The sequence below is a fragment of the Micropterus dolomieu genome, linkage group LG12, assembly GCF_021292245.1.
Source record: "Micropterus dolomieu isolate WLL.071019.BEF.003 ecotype Adirondacks linkage group LG12, ASM2129224v1, whole genome shotgun sequence".
In the NCBI taxonomy this organism is placed as follows: domain Eukaryota; kingdom Metazoa; phylum Chordata; class Actinopteri; order Centrarchiformes; family Centrarchidae; genus Micropterus; species Micropterus dolomieu.
The window spans coordinates 35,247,287-35,260,483 of NC_060161.1; the positions used below are offsets into that span (position 1 = coordinate 35,247,287).

Here is a 13,197-nt window from a genome sequence, read left to right on the forward strand (position 1 = left end):
CATTAAGACTGGGTCGGACTGAGACTTTCCAACCACAGGTCCATCAGTAAACTGTGTCTGTTTGAACCGAGACACGTCATTGAGACTGGGTCGGACTGAGACTTTCCAACCACAGGTCCATCAGTAAACTGTGTCTGTTTGAACCGAGACACGTCATTGAGACTGGGTCGGACTGAGACTTTCCAACCACAGGTCCGTCAATAAACTGTGTCTGTTTGAACTGAGACACGTCATTAAGACTGGGTCGGACTGAGACTTTCCAACCACAGGTCCATCAGTAAACTGTGTCTGTTTGAACCGAGACACGTCATTGAGACTGGGTCGGACTGAGACTTTCCAACCACAGGTCCATCAGTAAACTGTGTCAGTTGGTCCCATGTTTTCATCTCCAGGTATTTAGTCCCGTCAGGTTCCAGCTGAATAAATCTATGTAACCATCGACAGTAACACACAGACTATATGACAAATGGAACAGTGTTGTGTCTTTGTTGTTGCTGTGTACATATGATCCAGTGAAGGTTGAGGTCAAGGGGAGTTGGAAGAAGAACATGTACATGTTGAGTAGTAGCTGTGTAGTATTTGTTGTGCACTGACCTCAGTAGCGGCCACAGCAGACCGGATCTCTCGGTTGATCTGAGCCTGACGGAAAGCTTCGTAGAAACTCTGGTCGGACGCCATGGTAACGGTCAGAACGGCGCTGTAGGCGTGACGAAGCTGCGTGCTGTTAGTCAGCTGAGGGAATACTGTGTCCTGATTGGACAGAGGAGACAATGATGAAGGAGGACTTCCTGCTTGAGGCACTGAGTTTTCTGTTAAACAGCGGCTCCTCAGGTCACAGGTGGAACTGCAGAGTTTCAGAGAAAGTCAGCTGAACTCTCTTACCTGGTACGGCATGGCATACAGCAGGGCGTCGTACGGGATAAACACGTAACCGTCGGAAACCATCCCCATGTCCAGAGCAGCCAATAGGAGCTCTCTCTGATCCTCTCCACCAATCAAGACTGAGCTCATGCACATGATCACCACTGAAAAAGAAAAGTGTTCTAATGGACTTCACACACACAGCATTTCCTCTGCAGCTTCGTGTTTCATAATCAGACTTCCTCTTTTAGCTCTGACCTTTGACCTTGTCGGCCTCTCTGATGGCTCTGAGCGCCTTCCGAGGTCCGCCCTTGTTCTTCCTCTCCATGGTAACCACCGGATTGATCGGCAGGCCGAGAGATCTGAGCGCCGAGGCGACTTCCTGTCCGGTGCTTTCCCAAAGGTCGGACGGAGCTGAAGAAGACAAATAATAAGAGGTCACAATACAGACCGTTATCTCACATTACCACTAACGTGTACAAACCAAACATGTAGGAGTGATAAACACACCAAAACTGTCTCTTACTCATCAGTTAAACTGTTTATTATTTTATTTTATACTCTGATGAAGCTCTAGAAATAGAAGACGGCGCTAACGAGCTTCATTTATTAAACGTGGAAATACTCAGCTTAGTGATAGAGAAAGGCTGAATTTCCTGAAAAAAAACCCCACTAAAGAGAGACCACACCCCTTACTTCAGACCACGCCCCTGCTGTGTCATCATCCCTCATGCCAGACCACGCCCCCTCACCTGAGATGACGGCGACGTGCGCCCAGCGGAAGTACCTGAGGACAGTAAACAGGACTCTGCTGGGTGGAGTGACGGGCGGCAGGTTCGGCCAATCGGCATCCAGGCAGCCTGGAGAGGCAAGCCCTGCCTCCCAGTGCTGAACCAATAAGGAGGCAGCGTGACAGAGGACGGGGTTAAAGAGTCCGATGTAGGCGTTGCCGTAACCCTCCATGTCCTGGAGTTCTGTCAGAGCTGAAAGGAAACCAAAGAAGAAGCAGAGAGTTCAACAGGTTTGTAAAGGTTTGAACAGAACAGATCAAATTTTGAGTTTAATCATTAATGAATGAATAAGCAGAAGTATTTTTTCAAAGATAATTAAAGAAAAGGTGTTTTAGATTTAAAATGGTTTGAGTTTAGGAAACCACCAGAGCAACGTCCACAAAGAGTCAACAACTGAACTGCTGAGCAGAAACAGACTGAAGACTGATTCTCACGCATCACAGCCGTCCTGTCTCTTTTAGAAAGGGCTTTTAATCACAAGCAGTGCTCTGAATGCTCTGGAGTATATAACCGTCCTGTCTGAAATGGTCTGCCAGTCAGGGTTTTCGAACTAATGCAGAGTCCAGGTTAAAAACAAAGGGGGATCGAGCTTTTACTGTCCCAGCTCCTCGGTTGAGGAACAGCCTTCTCCTGGCCTGCAGATCAGCTGACTCTGTTGCTGCTTCTATAAAAAGGCTTCTCCTCCTATACTCCTGTTTGTATATGTATACATGTTGGTATGAATGTATTTACTATGTTTATATGTGTACTATATGGAAGGTGGATAAAGGGAGTCAGGTAAACTGACTGGCTCCCTGCCGTCCTCAAGTCAAGTTGCCCTTTAACCCACTTGGATCTGTATTTACACATGTTTTGTTATTTAGCATTTGCACTTTTCTCTAATGCTGCTGATGGCTCAGGAGAGGTGAGGGCTCTATCCAGAGCCTCAAAAGCCTTTTGGTCATGTGATAAAGAAGCTTGCAGCACCGCCAGAGACTGACATCAAGGACACACACTTCTTTTCCTGATGACCTCTTTGCTACTTCCCAGATAGCACAGACACGTCTTGTTTGCAGAGCATTTGCTAACCAGCAAAATGTTGCATAGACACGGGCCTTTGGTTGATAATGCCCTCCAGACATTAACATGATGAGAAACAACATGCCTGATCTCTAAACTCTGTGTAATGAAGAGACAGAGAGAACTCCAGGATAGAGAAAGGAAGAGAGAAAGTCTGGCAGGTCTGGGGCTCCTCCGGTCCAGATCCTGCAAACATCAGCACATCACTTCCAGAGACAGGACCAGGTTGTTCAGTCAGCACGGCTCTATTGATAAGTACAGATCTACAGGGCTGTTGTGTTCGTCCTGTTTTACAGAAGCACTGACTGACGTTTTAACGTTTGCAGCTGACAGCTCTTATCCTGTCCAGAGCAGCTAAAGTGAGCTAACGTTAGCTGCAGCAGCTCCGCTAGAAACACACCGGCTGCTAGCTATGCTATCTGACAATGGTTTGTAGTCGATTCTCTCTGATCAGTCAGAAGTCTGCCGTGTTTTCACGTCACCTTTTGGTTTAAGATCAGCTCGCCTGGAACCATGACGGAGGTGATACCAAAAAACCTTCCAGGTACCAGATCTGCCTAATGGGAAACCAAATCGAGCTGAGCTGGTTCCATCAGGTGGAAAAGAAGAAGAAGAAGTTTTATTTATATAGCGCTTTTCCAGAGCTCAAGGTCGCTTTACATGGTATGTTTACACACTAACACACAACTTACAATTACATAGGATACATAAAGTCACATTTAAACGACATACATGTTAAATAGATATGTTTTTAACTGTGTCTTGAATGTAGCCACAGATGAAATATTTCGAAGTGAAAGGGGCAGTGAATTCCATAATTTTGGAGCATTAACACTAAATGACCTTCCACCTACTGTAGACAACCGGAAACGAGGGATGGACAATAAACCAAGTTCAGTTGATCTGAGAGACCGTGCAGGGCGGTAGGTGAAAAGTAGGACGTTTGTGGATTTCAGCTCAGCTTTCTACACAATCTCCCTCATTAAAGTGACTCTGCAGCTGGATACTGGACTTCCTCACAAACAGACCCCGGTCAGTTCAGGCGGACTCACCGCCTCCAGTGTAGTGCTCAACACCGGAGCCCCCCAGGGCTGTGTGCTCAGCCCCCTCCTGTTCATGCTGTACACCCTCGACTGCATCCCCGACATGGAGAGAACTCTGTTGTGAAGTTTGAGGATGACCACCATCATCGGCCAGATTTCAAACAACGGGAGGAAAGTGATAATCTTTAAGGGTGGTGCTCAGAGAACAACCTGCTGCTCAGCGTCAGCAAAACCAAGGAGACAATTTTTTTATAATATAAAATAATAATATTATTTTATACTATGATTATCATTACAGTTGAGAGTCTCCAGTCCTTACATAAATGTCCAGGCTTATTAATTGATGCACTCCTCGTTAGTTGATTGGTTAACAAACCTTTGGAGGCAGAGCAGTCCTCGTTCAGCAGTTTGACGTCGTACCAGTATCCTCTGCTCAGACCACTGTCAGTTCGTAACCGTGACAACGCCAGGTTGACCGCCGCTGTTGGCATCGCCCGGGAGAAAATGGGGTCACATGACCACGGACCAATCAGAGCCAGCTTAAAGGTCGTCGTCCAAACCTCCGTAATGCATAGCAACCACAGACACGCCCCAAGCAACCATCTGGGAAGCTGCATCCTGGCAACCTGTAGGAAATAAATAATAAAACACACTAGAAACAGTTTGAAAATGTCTCACAGCAGTTTGTTTGGAGAAAAACAGCATGATGTGTCGCCATGAATAAAAACCAGATCAGGTTTCAGACCCCCCCCCCATATTCCTAGGTTCATAAATGTTTCATACTTACATCTTGTGTTTTAAGACAGGCATTATAATTTTATAAGCTTTGGACAGAACACTTTATTGAGAAGGTTTATTATCTGTTAGACTAAAAATGACATCAGAAGTTTGGAGCTCAGTAACAGTTTGATTCAGACAGGAAGTGACCAGATAGAAAACTGTATCATCTGCATTTAGATTTATGTTGTTCTTGATCTATCGATCTTCAATCAATACAATCAATCAACACAGAGGTTACCATGGCAACTATCCAAAACTCTTGACCAAGAATCCAAACTCATTAAGAAACAGAACTAATAACAAAAAGACTGACAGTCTTCCTCCTCTGTCATCGGCAGAAGCTGACTGATTTATTTTGATCAAAAAGTAAATCAGAATTAAACTCGTTAGCCTTGCTGCTTTGATACAAGTTAGTTATTTACAGCTGATTAATGACACTGTTTGTCTGCATGTTATGTTTAAGGTGTTACAGTTTATACTAATGAACTTTCAGGGGTTTGCACATTATGTAAATATATTTGTATATATGTTTAAACATGTGGCAGTAACTCTGTCTTCTTCTCATCTTTAGACCGATCACAGATTGACCCCAGCTGACTGCTGTGACCTCTGACCTCTAAATCCTCTCATGCTGACATCATTAGCTAATGCTAAAGAGCACTAAGAAGGCTAAGTATAGCCACAATGTTAACACACTCACTTAACGCAAGCTGAGAGGGAGAGAGAGGACGTGTCATCAGCACATGACAGCCAACATCGACCTGATCATCACGCTCACCTGGTGACATCATCCAGCTGAGTGTGTTCACATTCATGTCTCAGAAACTCCTGCCTTTCCTGTTCTCGATAACCTTTTGTTTTATACAAATACATATATACAGAGACAACAGCCCACACGTCAGCCCAGATATGATGATGCCAACAGAACCAGAAGCAGGTCTGAGTTGTTAGACTCCGTTGTCAAGGTCAGCACTTCTCCTCCTCTGCTGAACACGACCTGAGCCGAGCCCTGCCAACATGTTGAATAACCAGCCAGAACGTTCACCAGGCCAAACAAAAGTCCTTCTCCACTGCCTAGATATTTAACAGCTTTAAGGGGGAGTCCAGCCAATCACACGTCACAACCTGAGAACTGGGACACCTCGCTACCTCGCTCATCTTTTAAAGGGCTATTTACTGATATTTTACTAAATAGGTGTGATAAACTGTACGTGGTGAAAGGATTTAGATCCTCTAGTGAAATAAGGAAAACTACACACTATAAAAGTAAACATACTGCATTCATACATCAGTATGTTGCAATCTGGTAGCGGCAGGTTTGGTTATTTGCAAATCTGGAAGATATTGTTACAATATGTGCTGACCCAAACAGCCGGCCGAGCAGATAAAGATCTTTGGAGTTTAATTACAAGGTGAACACACTTACGCCAAAGCAGGCAGTCCATAAAGTAGTAAAAAGAAAAGGTTTATTCCAGGCAGAGCAGGCCTGTGAGAAACACATACTCCACAGTAATCCGACATACAGGCAAGGGAAACGCTCGACAATGAACAAAGACAAGCGACACTAAACAAGCGGAAAACACAGACTTAAATATACGAGAGAGGGGGAGATAATGAGGGACAGGTGACACTCATCAGGGCGGTGCAAGTTATTATTAAAGTTATTAATAATACTAAATCATTCATACGAGGAATCGAGCAGCCTGGAACCAAACGAGAAAAGGTTCATTCTTATTACATTCTGGGAATTAAGGGTCACTTAAACAACCAACGCAAATGGGTTCAACTAACAGTAAGAAGGAACATATATTAATTACATGATTGCTAATTATGGTTTGGGAAGTATTGACCAACTGGACATGTGGGTAAAGCAGTGTGGTTTTCCAGCAGACAGCGAGACACTCTGAGGGTACAATTAGAAAAAAAAAGAGACGGGAAGGGGAAAAACCTTTAAAGCAAACTGGGCTGCATATTCAGCATGGCTGAGAGAAGCAATCCACAGGGACAGAAAATTAAAGGTAGGGACAGAATCTCAGATCCGGACCTGGTTCCCCACAACCACGTTGCCAGCTGCTGCCAGGAGGACAGGCAGTAGAGGAGAAACCTGCTGTTAAAAAGATTTACCTGCAGGATGAGCTAACAGCAACAGCAGCTATGGGAGCCACAACCCCCCCCCACACACACACACACACACCATACAAGGAGGCATATAGATCGCCCTTGTGGTGGGAATGAGGGTATTCAATAAACAGCTCAGGCGAACACTGGTCTTCTGCAGAAGGACTCACTGGGACCCACATGCATCAGAGTTTCATCTGAGTGAGCTGCAGTGTCTCAGCACATGTAGCTTTTAACCTAATCTCAGGGTCAGAGCACTATCTCACCATGGGAACATGATGTCTTTAATTGTTCCCAGGGGACACTTAATCTGGATCTATCGTGAGACAATCATGCCCAGGTACATGTTGAGAACCACTTGAAGTCATGACCCCCTGGACACATCATAAAGCATCACACACATTTACCTCCCATTGGCCCCGTGGTGGGGTTCTCATGGAATTCCCATTACAGGATTCAAGTCAATACATCAACACTAGTTTACATTAATAAGGCAGACAGGGCGGAGGGGCAACAGACGGGGGAGATCAAGGAAGATCGCGGACGTGACCATGTCGGTGGCTCGTCACATGGTGATCCAACATGGTGGGCAGCTTCAGCAACAAGTTAGGACCCAAAATAGAGGACGCACTCTGCCTGTCCTGTGTAGCACCACTGGAGTTAGGCAACATGCTATCTGTGTGGAGGTCAGTAAAGAAAGGCAGAGAGAGACAATTACTGTCCCTCTGTCCAACCCGTTCTCTCTCCCAGGTCGTCACATATGGATGCATGGTCAAGAGTTTGTGACGCACTGGGGATCCCTTTGCTGTCATAGTTCAGCGCAGTGGGGGAAGCCCTGCAGCGTCAGTTTTTGACGGTGATATTTATCAGGAAAGACCCTGACTTTGAACCAGGAGACCGGTATTTGTGTCCTGTGTGAAACAAAAAGTCAACATTAAATATTTTTATTGAGGCAAGTTATGTAAAGTAATTAGTACGTAGTTATTTTAACCTAAACTATGACCTTTTCCGAACCTTAACCAAGTAGTTTTGTTACCTAAACCCAACCAAGTACTTTATGTGCCTAAACCTAACCAAACTGCAACCTTTCAACGTGCCGTTTAAAAATGTGTTTCGAAACGCTAACGTTCTATTTTGAAAGTCTTGACCAAGCGTCAACATGTGATGAGTCGGGAGTGAGAATGTGTGTTGCTCTTTCACACAGGAACGCAGCAGCGAACCGTGTTACCAAACCTTGAAGTCACCACAGTGACGCTCAGCTTACAGTCACTCAGTTCTAAACCTGTATCTGCCCAGACACAAGCCTTTTACTCAGTGGGGATGTAAGCCATCATATTCTGTAAGATCATCAGATGTCTGCAGCGTGGCTGTCCTGTAGGACCACATGTCTGGAAAAGCTCAGATAAAGAGCTTTGTGACAAAGCATTCTCCAGCTGCGGGGTGTAGAGTGACCCAAACAGTCCTGGATCTGCCTCTGAGATGGAGAAGGAGAAAGCAGCATGATCTAATAGAAATACTCAGGTAAAGTACTAGCATGCTGAATCAGTACAGTGCTTGAGTAAATGTACTTGGATACATTCCACCACTGCTGTGCTCCTGTGTCAGGATTAGTAAGCTGCAGGTACTTAGAAAACTCTGACAGGTAAAGGCACGGAGGCCTTATTCACCACGCTGCCGCCGCAGTGGCAGCTTCACACTGATCCCAGCGGACAGTCGCTCTCCTGAAGCGTTCACACTGTTCTTCTGCTGTCCACGGACCTCTCAGGTTCCCAGCGTTGTCACTGCACACTTTTCACACCAGCTCAGGTCTTCTCAAACCCCGTCTCTGTCTCAGTCCTCCACTACCTTCACTTCCATCCTTTGCTCTTCCCTTGGTTATTCCTTTCCTTCCATCCTCCGTGGCCACCTCAGCTCCTCCGACCTAGATAGCGGCCACACAGACAGATCTGAGGGGGTGCCATGTTTCCTCACCCCTCCTCCCTCTACCTCACAAAGACCACGCCAAACCGCCTTTCTTTAGATGCAGAGAAGACCAGGAGCTCTATCTGAAGAAGAGCACACGAGCACATCCTGCCATTAGTTTCAACTGGCCAATCACCGCTCTCCTCCATCCATTCCTCTGCGACCCCGAGTGCCCTCTAACTTCATTTGACACATTAGCAATAATAAATTTATGATGACTTTATGATCATCAGCGCTGTTTGGTTTAACTGCTGATTCAAACCCCTGACGATCCGGCTCACAGAAGCCCTGACTGGGTGAGAGTACGCATATTCTGGTATGCCGTGTAAGATGACTGCAGATACTGTTTGAAGGTGACATCAGAGACATGGAGGCTCAGCTGATCCAATCACAGTCAGTAAAGCTGTAAATTCAATTTGTAAGAACAAACCTGCAGCTCTCTGATTGGCTGGTTTAAACCAGGTCAAACTTCTCAGTCACTAGATATCCAGGAGGGCTGGATCAAGGTCAGCTGGACTGGGTTAGAGGTCGGAGGAGATCTGAGGAGGACTGAGGAGGTCTGAGGAGGACCACTGATCCCCCCCCCCCCCCCCCCCCCCCCCCCCCCCCACAATGCTGTCCTTTCATTCCCTCCTAGGAGACTGAACAGGTATTCACCTTTGGCCCCAGGTGACTCTGTGGCTCCAACTGCCTGGAGCCGTAACGAACCAGGTGGCACACGTCACCTTGGCAACGACCCCACAGAGGTTAAAAAGCCAGAAGAGTCCAGCTTCCCTGTAACCCTCCTACGATCCTGGTCCCGTCACTGCTCGTCTTTATCAGTTTTAATGAATTAACCTTTCTTTGATGGATTAAATGTGTTTTATCTTTACGTTTACTAAATTCAACTTTATGTACAGTAATGAATTCTCTCACACACACAGTACACACACAGTACACACACAGTGTACATATATACATTATACACACAGTACTGTATGAAAGGGTTAGTCGGTGTTGGAAACTGCTGTAATATTAATTCTTTCATATTTTATAAATGACAAAAACACAAAGTGAGTGAACAGGAGAATCTAAACGTGGCCCCCATCAGGCCTTCAGACAGCTTCAGGTCTCTGGGTCCACCTGCTGATGGTTTCTGAAGGACCTCCGCAGGTGGGTCGGTCCAAACCTCTGTGGTTACCCCACAGTCCTCCTGTGGCTTCAGGCAGACTCAGCTGCTCCTGTCTCTTAATCCAGACAGACTGGGTGATTCAGGGCTCAGTGGGGGCCACATGGGTCTCAGTGGGAGCCACCATCACTTCCAGCACTCCTGGTTCTACTTTAATCTGAAGACACTTCTGAATGACTTTCGCTGTGTGTTTGTTGTCACCCTGCAGAATTTGTTGTCTCCCTGATAGAACTGCATGATTTCTCAGCACTGAGGAGAACTTTCATTGTGACCAGATCCCAGAGCTGCAGGACCCTGACCCACCACGCCCCATTCAGTGCAGCACCGGCCTTCTGCTGCAGCAGATCTTTCACATGTGGCCTCACAAAGCTCCCGTCTCTTGGTCTTGTTTCCACGTCGGAGGATTTTTGGCTGTAGGTCTTCCATGAAGGCCACTTCTGACCAGACCTCTTCAGACTGTGAAGGCCAGACTGCTTGATGGGTCTGCTGCAGGAAGTTTCCAAGTCTGCGGTCCTCAGCGCCACATACTTCTTTCTTCACCTGGAAAGCCCTGTCTGCCTTGAAGACCTTGGCCTGCACACCTGGAAAGCCCTGAGCAGGACCCTGAACCCCTCGCTGCTCCAGAGGCGTGCAATCTCTGCCAGCAGCTCTAAGTCTCTTTGGATAAAAGCGTCAGCTAAATGAATATATGCGAAGGCTCAGTCTAGCCCTGGTGTCTGACAGTAAACTGGCTTCAGGACCTGGTTAGCTGAATCCGCAGGTGCTGTCTGAAAGGGGGGTCACACCAGATCCTGATCTTATTTAGATGCTTCTGGTCACTCTGTCTACTTATGAAAGCGTTCTCACCTAATCCTCCTTGCCACACTCCAGTGATATAATAAATAACAGGTTTTATTTAGACAGCATGTGAGCCGTGTGAACGTTTCCACGCCGTGTCTAGTAAAACATCAGATTTTACTCTGCACTCCAGGAGGGTTCGCACACTTTTACCTGTGTATTTAAACTGACCCTTCACTCCTTTAAACAGACACAAACAGGCGAGTTCAGCCTGACAGCGAAATAACAGATATAGTATAAATACACAATAAAGTAAAGTAACTGAGCTCAGCAGGTGAAGGATGAAGTTTCACCCTCAGATGGTTCTGTTTTCCTGAGCGCTGCTTCACCCTGTCACGCCTCAGCACAGGACGTCTCCTCAGGCAGTTAAACGACCTTTAAACACAGAAAGTGTGCGTCTCTTACCTTCAGACTCAGAGGTTCATCCGTCCCACAGCTTCAGCCGTCAGCTTCAGACAGTAAAGGTCCTCAGGCGAGCTGCAGAAAGTGCTGATGTCAGGTTAGCGAGGAGACGCACACACCGGGAGAAGATTATTTTAATCTTGTTTAAGGTTCAGGAAGACATTTGGCCTCGCTTTAGAGTCTGTAATGAGAGGATGACTTACTGTGTGTGCAGCTCTGACCTCTCTGAGGTCACTTCCTCAAACTAAGTGACATCATTGACCTCCCTCTGATGTCACAGGTGCACCCTAGGACTGTAATGTCGCTGATGTGGACAAGAACACTGACATGCAGACACAGGGATCGAACCACCGACCTTCTGTGGTCGACAGCTGTACCGCCCCTCTAAGGTCAGGAGGTACACTGTGGCGGCGTCTGCGGGGACTCGTCTGTAGCCATCATTGGTTTCCCTTCAGTGTAAAAGGTGAACGTGCTTTGCAGCTGACACGCTGCTGCTGTCAGCGTTAGCTGGATCTGGGAGAGCGCGACACGTTGAACGCGGAGAAGCATTCCTCCAGATTCACGCCGTGTTGAAGTAAACGCCTCGTCATGTTGGAGCTGCACCAAACCTCCCTACTGAAGCTGTTTTTTTAGTGAAGCTAAGTTAAGCTTTGGGTCTTCTAGGTTCTTGGAAACGGTTCTGGATATCCTCGTTAGAGACGGGAGTCATCTTCATGTTGCCTTTTCACAAATCTTTATTGACTATAGACAGCGTCAGAGTCCCATACCAACAAAAACATTAAAGCTGCAAGCAGTGCTGGGCGGGCCCTCGCATGTGTAGCGCGTTGATGTGTGAGGCGGCTGCATTGCAGATTCTGGAGCTCTGCTGGTGCGACTGAATTTGCTGCGTGCTTCAGACGCGTGCTTATGACTACAAATGAATATTGGCGTGCAGATGTGTTTGGTACAGATTTGAGCATGTACAGTCAAGTTACAACAACTTCCTGTTGTCATGGTGAATCATCAATTTGACACCACGGGCACACCGTTGCATGAAAACTCACTGTTTGTACAGTTTGTTAAAGTACAGAGCCCTCTAAATCCAAAAATGACCATAAAATTCAAAATGGCCGACTTCCTGTTGTGTTTAGAGCGTCGCTGCAAGAGGCTTCTTGGACTTGATACATGTGCCACAGAAATACATGTAGGTGAAACATGTGGCGGGGGCTGCTTTGTTAAAGGTCACTTCCTGTTGCCAGCAGGTGGCGCTATGACTGTGGGTGAATGTCGGCATGCACATGTGTTCAGGGCGGGACGTGTAAAATTTGGTACAGATCTGAGCATGTACAGTAAAGTTACAACAACTTCCTGTGAAACAGACAGGTGATCAGCAGCAGCAGGTGTAGAAAGACCAGAAACCAAACTGGAGTTCAGGAGAACATCTAGTCCGCTTTACTGCGAAAAGTTCAAAGACCAGAAACCAAACTGGAGTTCAGGAGAACATCTTGTCCGTGTTACTGCGAAAGGTTTAGAGACCAGCAACCAAACTGGAGTTCAGGAGAACATCTTGTCCGTTTTACTGCGAAAAGTTCAAAGACCAGAAACCAAACTGAAGCTCAGGAGAACATCTAGTCCGTTTTACTGCGAAAGTTCAAAGACCAGAAACCAAACTGGAGTTCAGGAGAACATCTAGTCCGTTTTACTGCGAAAAGTTCAAAGACCAGAAACCAAACTGGAGTTCAGGAGAACATCTAGTCCGTGTTACTGTGAAAGGTTTAGAGACCAGAAACCAAACTGGAGTTCAGGAGAACATCTTGTCCGTGTTACTGCGAAAGGTTTAGAGACCAGAAACCAAACTGGAGTTCAGGAGAACATCTTGTCCGTTTTACTGCGAAAAGTTCAAAGACCAGAAACCAAACTGAAGTTCAGGAGAACATCTAGTCCGTTTTACTGCGAAAAGTTCAAAGACCAGAAACCAAACTGAAGTTCAGGAGAACATCTAGTCTGTTTTACTGCGAAAGTTCAAAGACCAGAAACCAAACTGGAGTTCAGGAGAACATATAGTCCGTTTTACTGCGAAAAGTTCAAAGACCAGAAACCAAACTGGAGTTCAGGAGAATATCTAGTCCGTGTTACTGCAAAAAGTTCAAAGACCAGAAACCAAACTGGAGTTCAGGAGAACATCTTGTCCGTGTTA

General features: G+C 46.3%; 3 protein-coding genes across 3 annotated transcripts in view; 1 reads left to right on the top strand and 2 right to left on the bottom strand.

The window, feature by feature from the left end:
* The window catches only part of LOC123980941 (retinal guanylyl cyclase 2-like), a 51,103-nt gene extending 46,732 nt beyond the window's left edge, over positions 1-4,371 (bottom strand). Inside the window, exons 1-5 of the mRNA XM_046065567.1 lie at positions 4,131-4,371; positions 1,614-1,844; positions 1,120-1,275; positions 883-1,025; positions 595-750 (exon numbers count right to left, since the gene is read on the bottom strand). Of these exons, the coding sequence (XP_045921523.1) occupies positions 595-750; positions 883-1,025; positions 1,120-1,275; positions 1,614-1,844; positions 4,131-4,371 (927 nt within the window). The remainder of the gene's footprint in view (positions 1-594; positions 751-882; positions 1,026-1,119; positions 1,276-1,613; positions 1,845-4,130) is intronic.
* The window catches only part of LOC123980885 (zinc finger protein 208-like), an 808,576-nt gene that overhangs the window by 633,177 nt on the left and 162,202 nt on the right, over positions 1-13,197 (top strand). The gene's annotated exons all lie outside the window — the stretch shown is intronic.
* Positions 6,706-13,197, bottom strand: part of eif4e2rs1 (eukaryotic translation initiation factor 4E family member 2 related sequence 1) — a 19,697-nt gene continuing 13,205 nt past the window's right edge. Inside the window, exon 8 of the transcript XR_006827594.1 lies at positions 6,706-6,728. The gene's annotated coding sequence lies outside the window, so the exon portion shown is untranslated. The remainder of the gene's footprint in view (positions 6,729-13,197) is intronic.